Source organism: Dermacentor silvarum, chromosome 1 (assembly GCF_013339745.2).
Source record: "Dermacentor silvarum isolate Dsil-2018 chromosome 1, BIME_Dsil_1.4, whole genome shotgun sequence".
Classification (NCBI taxonomy): Eukaryota; Metazoa; Arthropoda; class Arachnida; order Ixodida; family Ixodidae; genus Dermacentor; species Dermacentor silvarum.
This window is the reverse complement of record NC_051154.1, coordinates 116,863,827-116,876,402: the sequence shown is the minus strand read 5'-3', so window position 1 is coordinate 116,876,402 and position 12,576 is coordinate 116,863,827. Positions and strand designations below refer to the sequence as shown.

Below are 12,576 nucleotides of genomic sequence, written 5' to 3'. Positions count from 1 at the left end.
CAAAATTCGATAAAATAGGGGAAGTCGTGAGGGCATCTATAAGGGCCGAAAAGGCAGCAGCTTGGGGTCAGCCCCATGTAAAAGCAACGCCTTTTTTGAGGAGCGCAGTAAGGGGACGTGCAATGTCGGCGAAATTACGAATAAAACGTCGGAAATAGGAGCACAATCCTATGAAACTGCGTACGTCTTTAGCAGAACAAGGTACAGGAAAACGCTTCACGGCGCGAACTTTGTCAGGATCGTACTGGACACCTGTCGCGTTGACGAGATGGCCAAGTACGGTTATTTCACGGCGTCCGAAACGGCATTTGGAGGCGCTGAGTTGGAGACCGGTATTGCAGAATACCTGGAGAATGGCGGAGAGGTGCTGAGGATGGATGTCAAATGTTGGTGAAAAAACAATGACATCGTCAAGGTAGCACGTACAAGCAGGTTGACCATTTCAAGCCACGAAGAAGCGAATCCATCATGCGCTCGAATGTGGCCGGCGCATTGCAAAGACCGAAAGTTATCACTTTAAAATGATAGAGGCCATCGGGAGTTACGAATGCGGTTTTTTCGCGGTCCAGTGGGTCAACAGCAATCTGCCAATGACCTGAGCGAAGGTCAATAGACGAGAAACATTGGGCGCCGTGAAGACAGTCGAGTGCGTCGTCGATACGGGGCAAGGGATAAACGTCCTTTTTCGTGATCTTGTTGAGGTGTCGATAATCAACACAAAATCGCCAGGTGTTGTCCTTTTTCTTGACCAGCACAACAGGAGCGGCTCAAGGACTCGAGGACGGTTCGCTGATGTTCTTGGCCAGCATTTTGTCGGCTTCTTTTTTAATTATGGCGCGTTCCGCTGCGGAAACACGAAAAGGGCGCCGGTGAACCGGTTGAGCATCACCGGTGTGGATGGAGTACTGAACAACTGTTGTCTGGCCTAAATGGCGATTTTCAAGATCAAAGATATCGGAATACGAAAGCAAGACCAGACCAAGATCTTCTGCTTGTGTAAGGTCGGCTGATATTTTTTTTTTCGAAATTGGCACATTGCGACGAGGTGGCTGTGAGAGAGCCGGAAACAGTTCGAGGGCCGTCGACGGCTAACACAGAAATCGCGCATTCCTGCAACGACGACATGGTGGCAAGCGCGATACCAGCAGGTAGCACGTGGGTAGAAAGGCCAAAGTTCAAAAGAGGCAGGCAGGTTTGGTTCTCGCGTACGGTAACCACAGTGTGCAGGAGGACGACAGAGTTCATCAGGACCACGTCGAGAATCGGGGAAACAGCGTATTCACCATCGCTCGCAGAAGGAGAGGGACTTGATGGGACGTACGTGGAGGCTTGCGGTGGCAGGTGGAGGAACTCGACAGAACATAAGCGGCTGGGAGTGTCCGATAGTACGTGGGCGTCAAAAGGGATTTCCAGTTGAAGAACACCTGTGGAGCAGTCGATAAGGGCTGAGTGCGTCCAGAGAAAGTCTAGGCCGAGGATCACGTCATGGGGACACTGCGCAAGCACGGCAAACAACGCAAACAAACCAATGGCCTGATGGCCAGCAATGCACACTCGGGCAGTGCACATTCCAAGAACGGCAAACAAGCTGCCATCAGCGACCCGTACTGTGCTCTGAATTGCGGGCGCAATCACTTTGCGGATCTGAGTACGGAGAGCAGCGCTCATTATTGAAATCTGCGCTCCGGTGTCTATGAGGGCCGTAACGATGACGTCGTCCATTTGAATGTCCAGAAGGTTTCAGCGCATAGGTACAGTCAACAGAGAATTTGTATATCGGGTCACTGATGCAGCGTCACCTCCGGGAGCTGCACGGCTTAGTTTTCCGGAGCGTAGGTGCCATGGCCGTGCAGGGGACGATGACCGGTAAGGTCGTGGCGACCGAGATCGACGACCTTGTGGGGACGGTGAGCGGCTAAACCTGGAGTGTGGAGCGGCGCCATCGGAAGCATAGGAAGCATGGGGATCAGAGCGAGGGGAAAACCGTCGAATGTTGCCCCCAGGATGACTCCAAGATCCAGTGCTCCAGTTTGAAGGCGACGACCAGCTACTGCGGCAGTGACGGGCAATGTGTCCAAAGCGAGAGGAGTTGAAACATATGGGTCAGTCGTCTGCCGTCCTCCAGTCAGCCGAGTTGCTGTAGCGCGAAGGGTAGACCTGGTTCTGGGTGCCATTTGCAGGTGTACGTTCGGATGTATGGATGGAACAGACGGCCGATGATAATCCCATGTTCGCGAACTCTTGGCGGACGACTGCTTGTATGAGCGACACGGTGGGCAGGTTGGCTGACTGAACGTCTGCAAGAACGGCCGTAGGAGCTAGTGCTTCGAGTTCGCGGCGGACAATGCGCGTTACATCTTCTGACGCTGTAGCCTGTACAGGCATGGGTGGGTCTTCGCATGATGATGTGGCGGCGGTGTTAGGTAGCCGAAGGAACTAGCGGGTGATGCGGCGACTCTTCGCTTGTTCAAAGCGCTGACATTCCTTAACTATGGCGTCGACCGTCGTACAGTCCTTACATACAAGTAGATTAAACGCGTCGTCGGCTATTCCTTTCAAAATATGCGATATCTTGTCATCTTCGGCCATTTTTGCGTCAACTTTTCGACAAAGGCCCAGTACGTCCTGTATGTACGAAGTGTACGATTCAGTGGTCGTCTGGACACGAGATCCCAACTCCTTTTTAGCGGCCTGCTGTCGGCCAAATGATCTGCCGAACAACTCACGCAGCTTCGCCTTGCAAGCGTCCCAACTTGTAAGATCTTCTTCATGCGTTCGATACCACACGCGTGCCGTTCCTTTCAGATATAATATCACATTGGCTAACATAACCGTGGGGTCCCACCTGCTGTGTTTGCTGACGCGTTCGTATATGTCGATCCAGTCTTCAACATCCATGCCATCTGTGCCAGAAAAGGTTCCCGGGTCTTGTGGGTGCAAAATAATCACAGGAGCCGGTGGCTGCTGCACCGTCGGCACTTCGCTGGTCATCGCGGAACAACCAAGACGGCGACCGCTTCGAAGTTCCGTGCTTGGTTGACGGAGCCAGCACCTTGGCAGGTTTACGCCCCACCTCCACCAAAATATGTTACGGGGATAACGTTTATTTAGAAAGTATTACTATATACAAGGTTTGGACAAGCAGCGGCGACGGATGCAAGGCTGTCGCGCGACTCTGGCTACTTCGTCGCCGCCACCTTCGTCCGACCGACAGTAGCAGCCCCTTCACTGTCTCGTGTCAATATGAACTATTATTTAAATATTGTCCTGAAAGTTTTCAAGTATGGCCGCGCGTTGACATATTCCTTTATTGTACATTAGGCGATATAATATTACCATTTGTTTAAGTGTTCGTCGCCAGGTGGTAATCCACGCGTTAAAAATTGTAACCACTCGAATAAAAAAAATAGCCCCATCACCATCAGTTGTGCGGAAATTTTGAAAGTTGGTTGTTTATCCGATGATGTCGTCGCACAGCCATCGGACGGTTCCCTTTGACAGACGATAATGACGCCGAAACGCCTCATCTGTCAGCTCTGAATGCGCTTCTAGTACCTCCAGTCGTTGACGGCTCCGGGAGAGCAACCAGAGGCGAAGAATGAGGGGCGCCGCGATGTTTGCATGTGTATGTAGTCGTACTTTAGAGATAACCAACGCGCGCGCGCGCGCACCGCGCCCGCGAATCTCCGAGGCGGCACGGCCCGCGCGCGCGGCCAAGGTCGCAAGCAAACAGCCAAGCCACAGCAACGGAACCCAAAGTGGACTACCTCTTCGCCGGTTCCACTCATGGCCGACGACGGGTTCGCTTTGAAAATGATTGACAGATGCGTGACGTATTCAAAATTTGCGGTACCGCCCCACTGTCTCTGACGGCCGCTTACGCAATCACAATTCTGACCAATCACGTGAGGGCAAGCGAACGGTTCGCATTCGGAACCGTTATAAGATTCCACCCCAGTATTCTGGGTGTGACACAAAGAGGCGGCGTGCGCAGGGTTCCGCTCATACATACGTGGCTTTATCTCGACATTTTATTGTCTGCTGCTTCAGTGCGCTCTGCGCTATCTTTGTTCACTGGCTGCCCGTCGAACAAACTCAGGAGAACGAGAAACTCGGGGCATCCTGCCATAGCAACCCTAGTTAACCTTCATGTCATTCATTGATCCTTTTCCCTCTCTCTCTGTCTTTTCCCATTACCCATTATCAAGCAGACCATGAACAACTTCTTTAAGTATACATGCTTCGGATATGGGTCCGTATTTACAAAACACTTCTCACCCGTGAGTGCCGCCCACGACTGCACATCGCCGCGGTGAACGTCTGGCTATCACAAGGCTCATTTTCATGAGTGATGGACACTTGAGCGCTGACTAATAAGGAAGTGCTTTAAAAGTTTTATGAATACGGGCCCTGATCTGAAGTGGTAGATGAACGAATATGTGGGAACTCTTTAATATGCCTTCGTCCGCACTAAGCCCGATTTGTGAACAGAAGCCCGAAAAACACGGCCTCATTTGCCGAACTTTCTTTATTTGCTGAACTGTGTATTAAAAGCATAGTTGCCGCGTCAGAGCACAGTGAAAAAAAAAAATATTCGATAGCACTGAACACTGCATGTCACTAACACAACCCCATTTAGATCATAAGTAATCTCGGAAGTGCACTTGCCGCGGCGTACGCCGCGATAAATATACAGCTCAAGCACACGATGACTGACATTGAGAATTGGATTTTATTAAAATGCTTGTTCAGTAAACTACATGTTTGTACCACATAATCACGTGATCGGAGTCTTTTACCACGTGCATTCCGATTCCTGCAAGAAACAATAGAAATAGAAAAAAAAAGTCAGTTTCAACCCACACACAAACTATGTAAGATGCGTTCCACAAACAATTAAATGCACTGGAAGCCTAGTATAATAGTTTAGCCTAATAGATACGGGCGGGGAAAGGAGGGGGTGGGGGGGACGGCTGTTTCGCAGCAGTTGTGCTTTCTTTGTAAGCACGGGATGCCAACGCTTAAGAACTTCTGAAAACCCTGAAAGGTACCAATATTCCCGCAGAATTCTAAAGCCATTTTTCTTAATTACGATAGAGTTCAGCGAGCAAAACCGCCGGAAATTTGTCTGTTTTCATGGCCCGACGGCGCATGCGCGCTGCCCTGGCGGATTAGTCGCAAAGCGTTTTGCAAGGGTCGCGCGCGCGGCCACGCGGCCCCATTTCGGGGAAAGTCCACCGAAAAAAAATAAAAAAAAGAAAGCTCTCGGACGCGCGCTACTGCAAACACTCGTGCCGTGTACTGCGTTGAATCTCCACTGGTCGCTCGACGTCGGTGCGGTACCGAAACGTGCGTAGCGTAAGACTGCAACTCCACTTTAAAACAGAAAGCGGCGAATGCTTCGTCCGGACTCCGTATACAGGGTGTTTCATTTTAGCTGCACCAAATTTTTAAAAAATTGCCTGTGGCAGATAGCACAATTATAATCCTTGATATAAACTACTCGGTGAGGCGGCGATTACTTCCACGAGAAATCAAAACACCTGATCGAACAATTAACATAATTGCGCTAACAAACGTTTTAATGATTTATCTTACGGCACATCTTTCAATCTACGAATTATAGCCGCTGAGTTCGCAAGGCGTATCCACTTGGAACGAATTCTCAGGACTGAACCACTTTCGAGATATTCATTTTCAACGTGTACGACGAAATGCAACGGCGTTCCAGTTAACGTTTTGAAGAAAACGCTGTTTATGCATTGAAGAACAAAAGTTAACTGGAACGCCCATGCATTTCGTCGGACACTTCGAGAATTATCTCCAAACTGGTTCAGTCCTGAGAATTCCTTCCAAGTGGATACGCCTTGCCAACTCAGCGGCTATAATTTGTAGATTGAAAGACGTGCCGTAAAATAATTAATTACAAAGTTAACTAGCGTAATTATGCTAATTATTCAATTAGGCGTTTTGATTTCTCGTGGAAGTAATGGGCGCCTCATCGAGTAGTTTATATCAATGATTATAATTGTGCTATCTGCCACAGGCAATTTTGAAAAATTTGGTTCAACTAAAATGAAACACCCTGTATATAGTTGCCGTCTTGCATTGATGGCTATAATAGCAAATTTATTGATAAACCCCTGCGTTACACTTGGACGGCACTTAAAAACAACACGTTGCTGACGAAGACTTCTTGCCGAGTCGGTCCTCGCTTGCTGGTAGTGGCAGCGTGTGCCCGACTTCACGTACTCGTTTAAGGCACCGTAACACTGGGTTCATACGAGACCGACAGGACGCTCACGCCAACGCTCACGCTCACGCCATTCAGCACAGTGTGTCGCTGAGACCATTTCATCATATACCAGGTCTACAAGACGCAACCGACGAGCGCGAGTTGTCGTACTGCGAAGGGCTTTCTTGCCGACGGCACCGATAAAATCAGCGTGCCGACCATCGTACGACCGAACCTCGCGCGATCGCCCGTGCAACCGATAACGCGATAGCCGCAACGCCTTCGTTTGTATATAATCAATTGCACTCAAAGTGAGTCAAAACATGCCTATGAAGTTGAAATGCACAGGCTTCAACCCTCTCAAGCCGTGCACGTGAAGTTTGAGCCAATGTTGATCCTGTTCAGCGAAGGTTAGGCCTGGCGCCGTCGAGTCGTGCACCGCTACTAGCGGACCTGAACTTCATGAAAAGTAAGTGAGTTAGGACGAGGAAACTGCTTTTATAGTTCAGTTCTGGCCTTAGGGATTTGAAATAAACTACTATTCGCTTCGCACGACGCGTACACAATAAGCGGCAAGCGGCGACACAGCGCTGTGCCAACATCCGTACGTCTCCGTTTCCTAGGCTGTCGGTCGTATTCGCAACCTAGATGGGTGGGTCTGTACGTGTTGTCACGCTGGCACATTTCTTAATTCCTGAGATGTACTGTTTATCTCTGCGTCAAACGCGAAACAAGACACGGTACATTCGGTACAGCAGCATAAACAGCCGTCTCGCTCGGTTGTATACCAAAGGTGTCAGCGATGGCATCCGCGCTTTTGCGGGAGAACAGCACGGCCTATCAATGAGCGCTTATGCTAGCACAGTTTTCTCTAATAATGCTTTATGACACGCGCAAACTGTGAGTATGATGAAGTTAAAGAAAAAAAGCCAGAATCAGTAATAAATTAACAGCCCAATATTTGTAACTCGATCAAAGTTGCCGTTGTTTAAGTGGCTTAGCGGCTCATACTGACTCGTCTCACGGTGGAACAACGCGGCTCATATGCGCAGATATGTGTGTTTTATTCTACTTTTTGACATTATTTCATATCAGCGATGCATCTTTTCCCCAATATTTGACGCTAACAACGATCTGTGGCTGTAGATGTCGATGTAAACAGTGCACCGCTTTGCTAAATCCGACGCGGAAGGCTGCGCTCTTGAAGACTTCTTATTTAATCGAAATGTCTAAAGAATGTGCAAAAAGAAATAAAAAAAATGTCAGCCCTTCCACTGGGGTGGAGATGGAAGACCAGCGAAGCTGTACCATGGTGGGAATTATGTATTTTCAATTATGACTATTAAGATGTGATGGTGTAATTGGTTATTTGAACTATTAAATAATGAGAAATAGATATGATCCGGTGGTTTTAATTTATTTAGTGACCACAGGGACCATGGTCTTATGGTCGCTACGGCACACCACCATAGGGTGTACTGCAAAGGTTGGCACGTTCTTCATAAACACGTCACCAACTCCGCGCGCGTTCGGCGCGAACGCGGGCAGAACGCCGCCGCCGTCGGCAACAGTTCTGGGCGTTGTTGTGTGACCGCACACAACTGCTGTGAAAACGCTGGCGTGAGCAAGCGCGCCAGCACCAGCGAGCGAAGGTTCATGCGGTCTATCGCTTCAACGGAAACTGAGCGGCGAAAGCACAGCGCATACAAAGGTAGGAACCGTGTTGCAGATAGCTTTCAAATACGGTGCGCGCGACCCGCCCGGCGCCGTGCAAAGTACAAGTTGCTCACAGAGCAGAAGCCGCAACCCCTCCCTCCCGCTCTGCCTTCCCGCTGTCCTCCTTGCACGTGGGATATTGAGTCGCCAGTTCCTCTTGCGCCCGGTCGCAAGATACGCATTTGGTGCCGCAGGTAAACGTCGCCTCCCCTCCCTCCCTCCCGTCCTCCCACGGGCTTTCGCGCGACAGAATAAGTGGTGTTTTCTCTCCACCGTGCGTTCGCTCCCCGTGAAAGCGCGTGTCCCTAGTGCGTTTTCACTCGCATATACAGCATACGGCCAATGAGAGTTTTTTTTCCACAACCCGACGCGACCATCGAAGACTGAGCCCTTAGCAGCTTCGCTGTAAAAGAAGCGAGGTGCAAGTGCAGAAATCAGTGACAACCAACTCCAAAGCAGCGGCGACGGCAGACGGAACTCAGCGTGCCGTTATCCGCCGCACTGTTAACGAAACAGCGCACTCAGGCCTGCTCACCCTATATACATATAGGTGAGTGCTATATACATGGCTTCCAGGAAAGACATGCTGCCCCCCAGAGAAGTCATTAATAATTATTCGCGATCCACGAAACGCACAACCGACGCACACTCCACATAGGCCAAGGTTCACAATCAACCGGCGAAGCCCCGACACCCTTCCAAAACGTTTCCAGCGGCGTGCGGTAGAGGGCAGCACCGGAAAATGAAAAAAGCTGATGGTTCGTGCAAGGTGAAAGCTCTTGCAGTTATTTTCTTTTCTGCAACGAACTTCTGAACGCTTTTCGTAGCGATTTCTATACGCGAAGATGGCATGCGCAAACAACCCTGCTGTTTCATACCACACTCGCTCCTTTTTCGGCTCGCACGAACGCGCGCAGAGCAAATGTAAACGCTCATAAATAATAAGTAAATATATATATATATATATATATATATATATATATATATATAAACGAGCTCGAGCAGGCGCTGCACTCACGCGCGTTATTTCAGCGTAAACGAACCGGTGACGAAACGAATAAAGGCCACGATGATGCGCTCCTGACGGAAATATTCGATCGCCCGCTGCTTCCGCGTCTTCTGCGAACGAGGCACCTCGCACGAAGCGCCCGCTGCATCATGAGCGTCGCGCGCGCACGGCGCCGTAAAGAACACGGCGCAAAGGGCGCGCGATTCTCCGGGAACGATCACGCGGCGTAATCTTACCGCTCGACGGCGTAGCGAGGAATACCGCGCCCCCGCGACGCGTGTCGTCGCCAAGCGCCAGTATAGCAGTTCATGGGGCAGTCGTTTACTGTCCCGCAGCTCCGTAGGAGCACCAGGGCTGGAAACGGCGGGCCACCGCAATAGGGGTCTCGTAGCCGTTGTAGACGGGGTTGTGGCCGTGCCCTGGGTCACCCATAGCCGAACCGTGTGTACGCGGCCACCGGCGAATTCATGGAGCGGCGACCGAGCGGTTTCAGACATATCGATCGGATCCATTTCCCACCGCCACGACAGAGCGGACGCTCGTTTTCTCCTCTTGGGCCCCTCGCACTCTCCTCCAATTCTTTCGTGTGGAGGATCGCGCATTTTTATTTTTTTTTTTCTGCGCGGTGCCGCCGTGGGGACATCTGCCGCACTTCGTCGCCCCTCTTCTGCTGTGCGTCCGCCAGGCAAAATGCGCGCCCGTCCTTTATGGCTTATGTATCCATCGCGCATCGCCGAAAAAGTAAGCCCGTGCCTGGATCGATGTACCCCGCGTGGACCAAACTTTCTCGCACCACCCCCCCCTTTCCTCTCTACCACGTTGCTCTTGTCAGGGCCACGCGACGGCGCTGACCTCCTTCCCTCCACCCTCAATCGGACTGCCAGCGTCGTCGCATTCGCGTACTGGCCCACGCGCGCGCTCCGAAGAGCAGGGCGACTTCGGCCGCGGCTATAAACGTGAGATGGGCCGTTTTCCTGCTCTATTCTGGCGTTTCCGAAGCGCCTTACCCTAGCCGGCGGCGGCCTTGAATGGTGAAAGGACTCGATCGTGCTCCTCTTGTCCGCCTCGCTGCTGCAGCCTCAGCGTCGCGACCCGCTTCCTCTTCGTTCCTCGGCCGTCGGCGCCTTCCCCTTTCGGCCCCCTTTGTTATATTCTTTTTTGTCTCGTTTTCTGATCCCTGCAGTTTTTCCGATTTCTGAACGACGCGCGAGCTAGTTGTGGGGAGGGGTCGCCTGCCGCTGTGGCCCGCGCCTGATCGTTGTTTCTCTCCGACACGACTGTTATGAGAAACAATACGAATCGATGAACGAGCAAAAGGAAAGAAACGAACACGCTCAAGGTGGCACACGGCAATCAGAGCAGTGTTTCTGGTGAAATGGTCTCGATCCAAAGTTCGATTTAACGTCCTCGTACGCTCGCCTATACACCTTCCCGGCCGTCTTGGCCCCGTTCTTCCCTCGTTTTAGCCCTCACCCTTTGCTGCTCTAACAGAACATAGCGTTCTGTTTCTCTTTGCTGATCAGACTGGGACTCGTTCTAAGGTGCCAGCGGTCGTTGCGGGCATACTCTAAGGGCCTCATGTGTCTCCGCTTTATGATTCGAGGCAGCTGTTTTATCGACTCTCCCGCCCCATTTTCTTTCTTTTCTTTTTTTTCTACGATGTGTGCGAAAGAAATATCAGCTTTCTTGAGACGAATTGTTCGGCACTGCTTGCGGCGATTTAAAGGCTCCCAGAAATCGAAAGAACCTTTCTGTTGCTTTCCTTTTCACTACTTGGGCACGTCCATGAAAAGACTCTTGCCACGATTTCACCTAGCTGTTTGAGGTTGTTTAACTTTGCAAACCCTGGCAAATCACGAGCGTTATGGAACAAAAGTTTTCTAGAGAGTGCACAGCGTCAATATTATGGCTATGTGCAACCACGGTGCATGTCTAATCTACACCCGCTGTGCACGCCAAAAGATTTATTTAAAGGGGCCCCTGAACCACACCTCGGGCTTGGTGAAATAACATAGTCCACGGGTAGCATACGCTGTTGTGAACATCTCAGCCAAGTTCTGCGTCGTACGCGGACCGTGGAACCCGCAAGCGGAATGCGAAGTCACCTTTCTCTCAAATGCTCTCGTTTCAAAAAACCCCACGATCCTCGCTCTTTATTGTGTGCTTTATTCCGTAATAAAGCACACTCCAATACACGGCTGCCATTGGTCACTGCGGCCGGCTACACCGCGGCGCCGCGGGTGCCGCCACGAGTCCACTGGCTAAGCCCCCTGCGGCTCTCCAAGGACAGTCGCGTTTGGCTTACGCTTAGCGCGGCGTAGGCGCCAAATTGGAAATTTGAACTTCGCGCCACGGTGACATCTCCGCCGTAGCCTTCGCAGTGCGAGGCATTGGAGGAGGAAGGGGAGCACAAAGAGGCCGTGTTTGATTGCCGATAACTCCGCTTCTGCTGAACGCATTGAAGTACTTTTTGCGGCAAAGTGATTTGAAATAGCCTATATTCACTTCAAATATCTTTTCTCCACTTCGATATAAAGTGGTTCAGGGCCCCTTCAATGTCCAATTTGGTCATGGTTAGGACGCTCCGCTCTGTATGCTATAGCTTGCGATGGTATCGGTTTTTTCAATCATTAAAGGAATAGATGGAAGGCTCTTCTGATTCAGTGAGGTGGCCAAAAATAAAAGTTGTGAAATCATCAATCAAATTGTTTATTACACGTGTGGTAGGTGCATTATGCGCGGTTACTTTTGTCATGCTGCATGCGTCATGCTTTGTCGATGCGCTTTGCTTGGGCATATTTTTCGCTACTTCAAGAATGCAGTGCCTAAGCCTAAAATCTGCTGCTGCCTCTTTTTTTTTCTAATAATGCGCACTTCTCCTTTTTCGTCTGATATTTTTTCCAATCCTCTCCTCTCTCGTCAGAAATGTAATGCCCTCCGGGCTACTGTAGCCTTATGAAATGAATAATAAATACAAGTAGTGTGAGTATTTAGTGCTGGGCTATGCAAGTGCTAGGACAGACCTATACTTGATTTTACACTTGCCACTGTGCTGTTGGCTACACCGCAGCGATACCATGCAAGTTTTATCACACAGGCAAAGACCGGTTTGTTGCTTTCACTCGTTATCTTAGCAACCTTAAAATAAATTCTGGGGGTTTTACGTGCCAAAACCACGATTGATTAGGAGGCACGCCGTAGCGGGGAACTTCGGGAAATTAGACCATGTGGGAATCTTTTAACGTGCACCTAAAATCTAATACACGGTGTTTCGCATTGTTGCCCCCGTCTAAATGCGGCCGCCGTGGCCGGGATTCGATCCCGCGACACCGTAGCCCACTAAGCAACCCCGGCGGGATTACGTACAACCTACCAGTGGGTTATACATCAACAGCAATAGACAGGGTGTTTTATTTTTAGACAAACATTTTTATAAAACTATGAGAGTGAGACAGCGTAATCTTCGCATACGACTCTACGGGGAGGCGAAATACGATGCCGCTGCTAATTACTCTAAAGGACTAATTACAAAAATATTATTTAGTCTTTTTATTATTGCCTCGGCAGTTGTTTAAATGGTGGCATGAAGGCAGTCGCATTTAATGCAGCCCATTTT

The 12,576-nt window shown here is 50.2% G+C and overlaps 1 protein-coding gene across 4 annotated transcripts in view; it reads right to left on the bottom strand.

Moving 5' to 3' along the window:
- LOC119435519 (cobalamin binding intrinsic factor-like) overlaps nt 1–12,576 on the bottom strand; it is a 303,054-nt gene that overhangs the window by 105,065 nt on the left and 185,413 nt on the right. Inside the window, exon 8 of one of the 4 annotated variants that reach the window (XM_049672712.1) lies at nt 4,714–4,816. The exons of 2 other annotated variants lie outside the window; for them this stretch is intronic. In XM_049672712.1, the coding sequence (XP_049528669.1) occupies nt 4,749–4,816 (68 nt within the window). In that variant the 3' untranslated portion in view covers nt 4,714–4,748. Of the gene's footprint in view, nt 1–4,713; nt 4,817–12,576 lie in introns of those variants that run through there. One more of the 4 variants, XM_049672704.1, reaches the window with a different exon arrangement.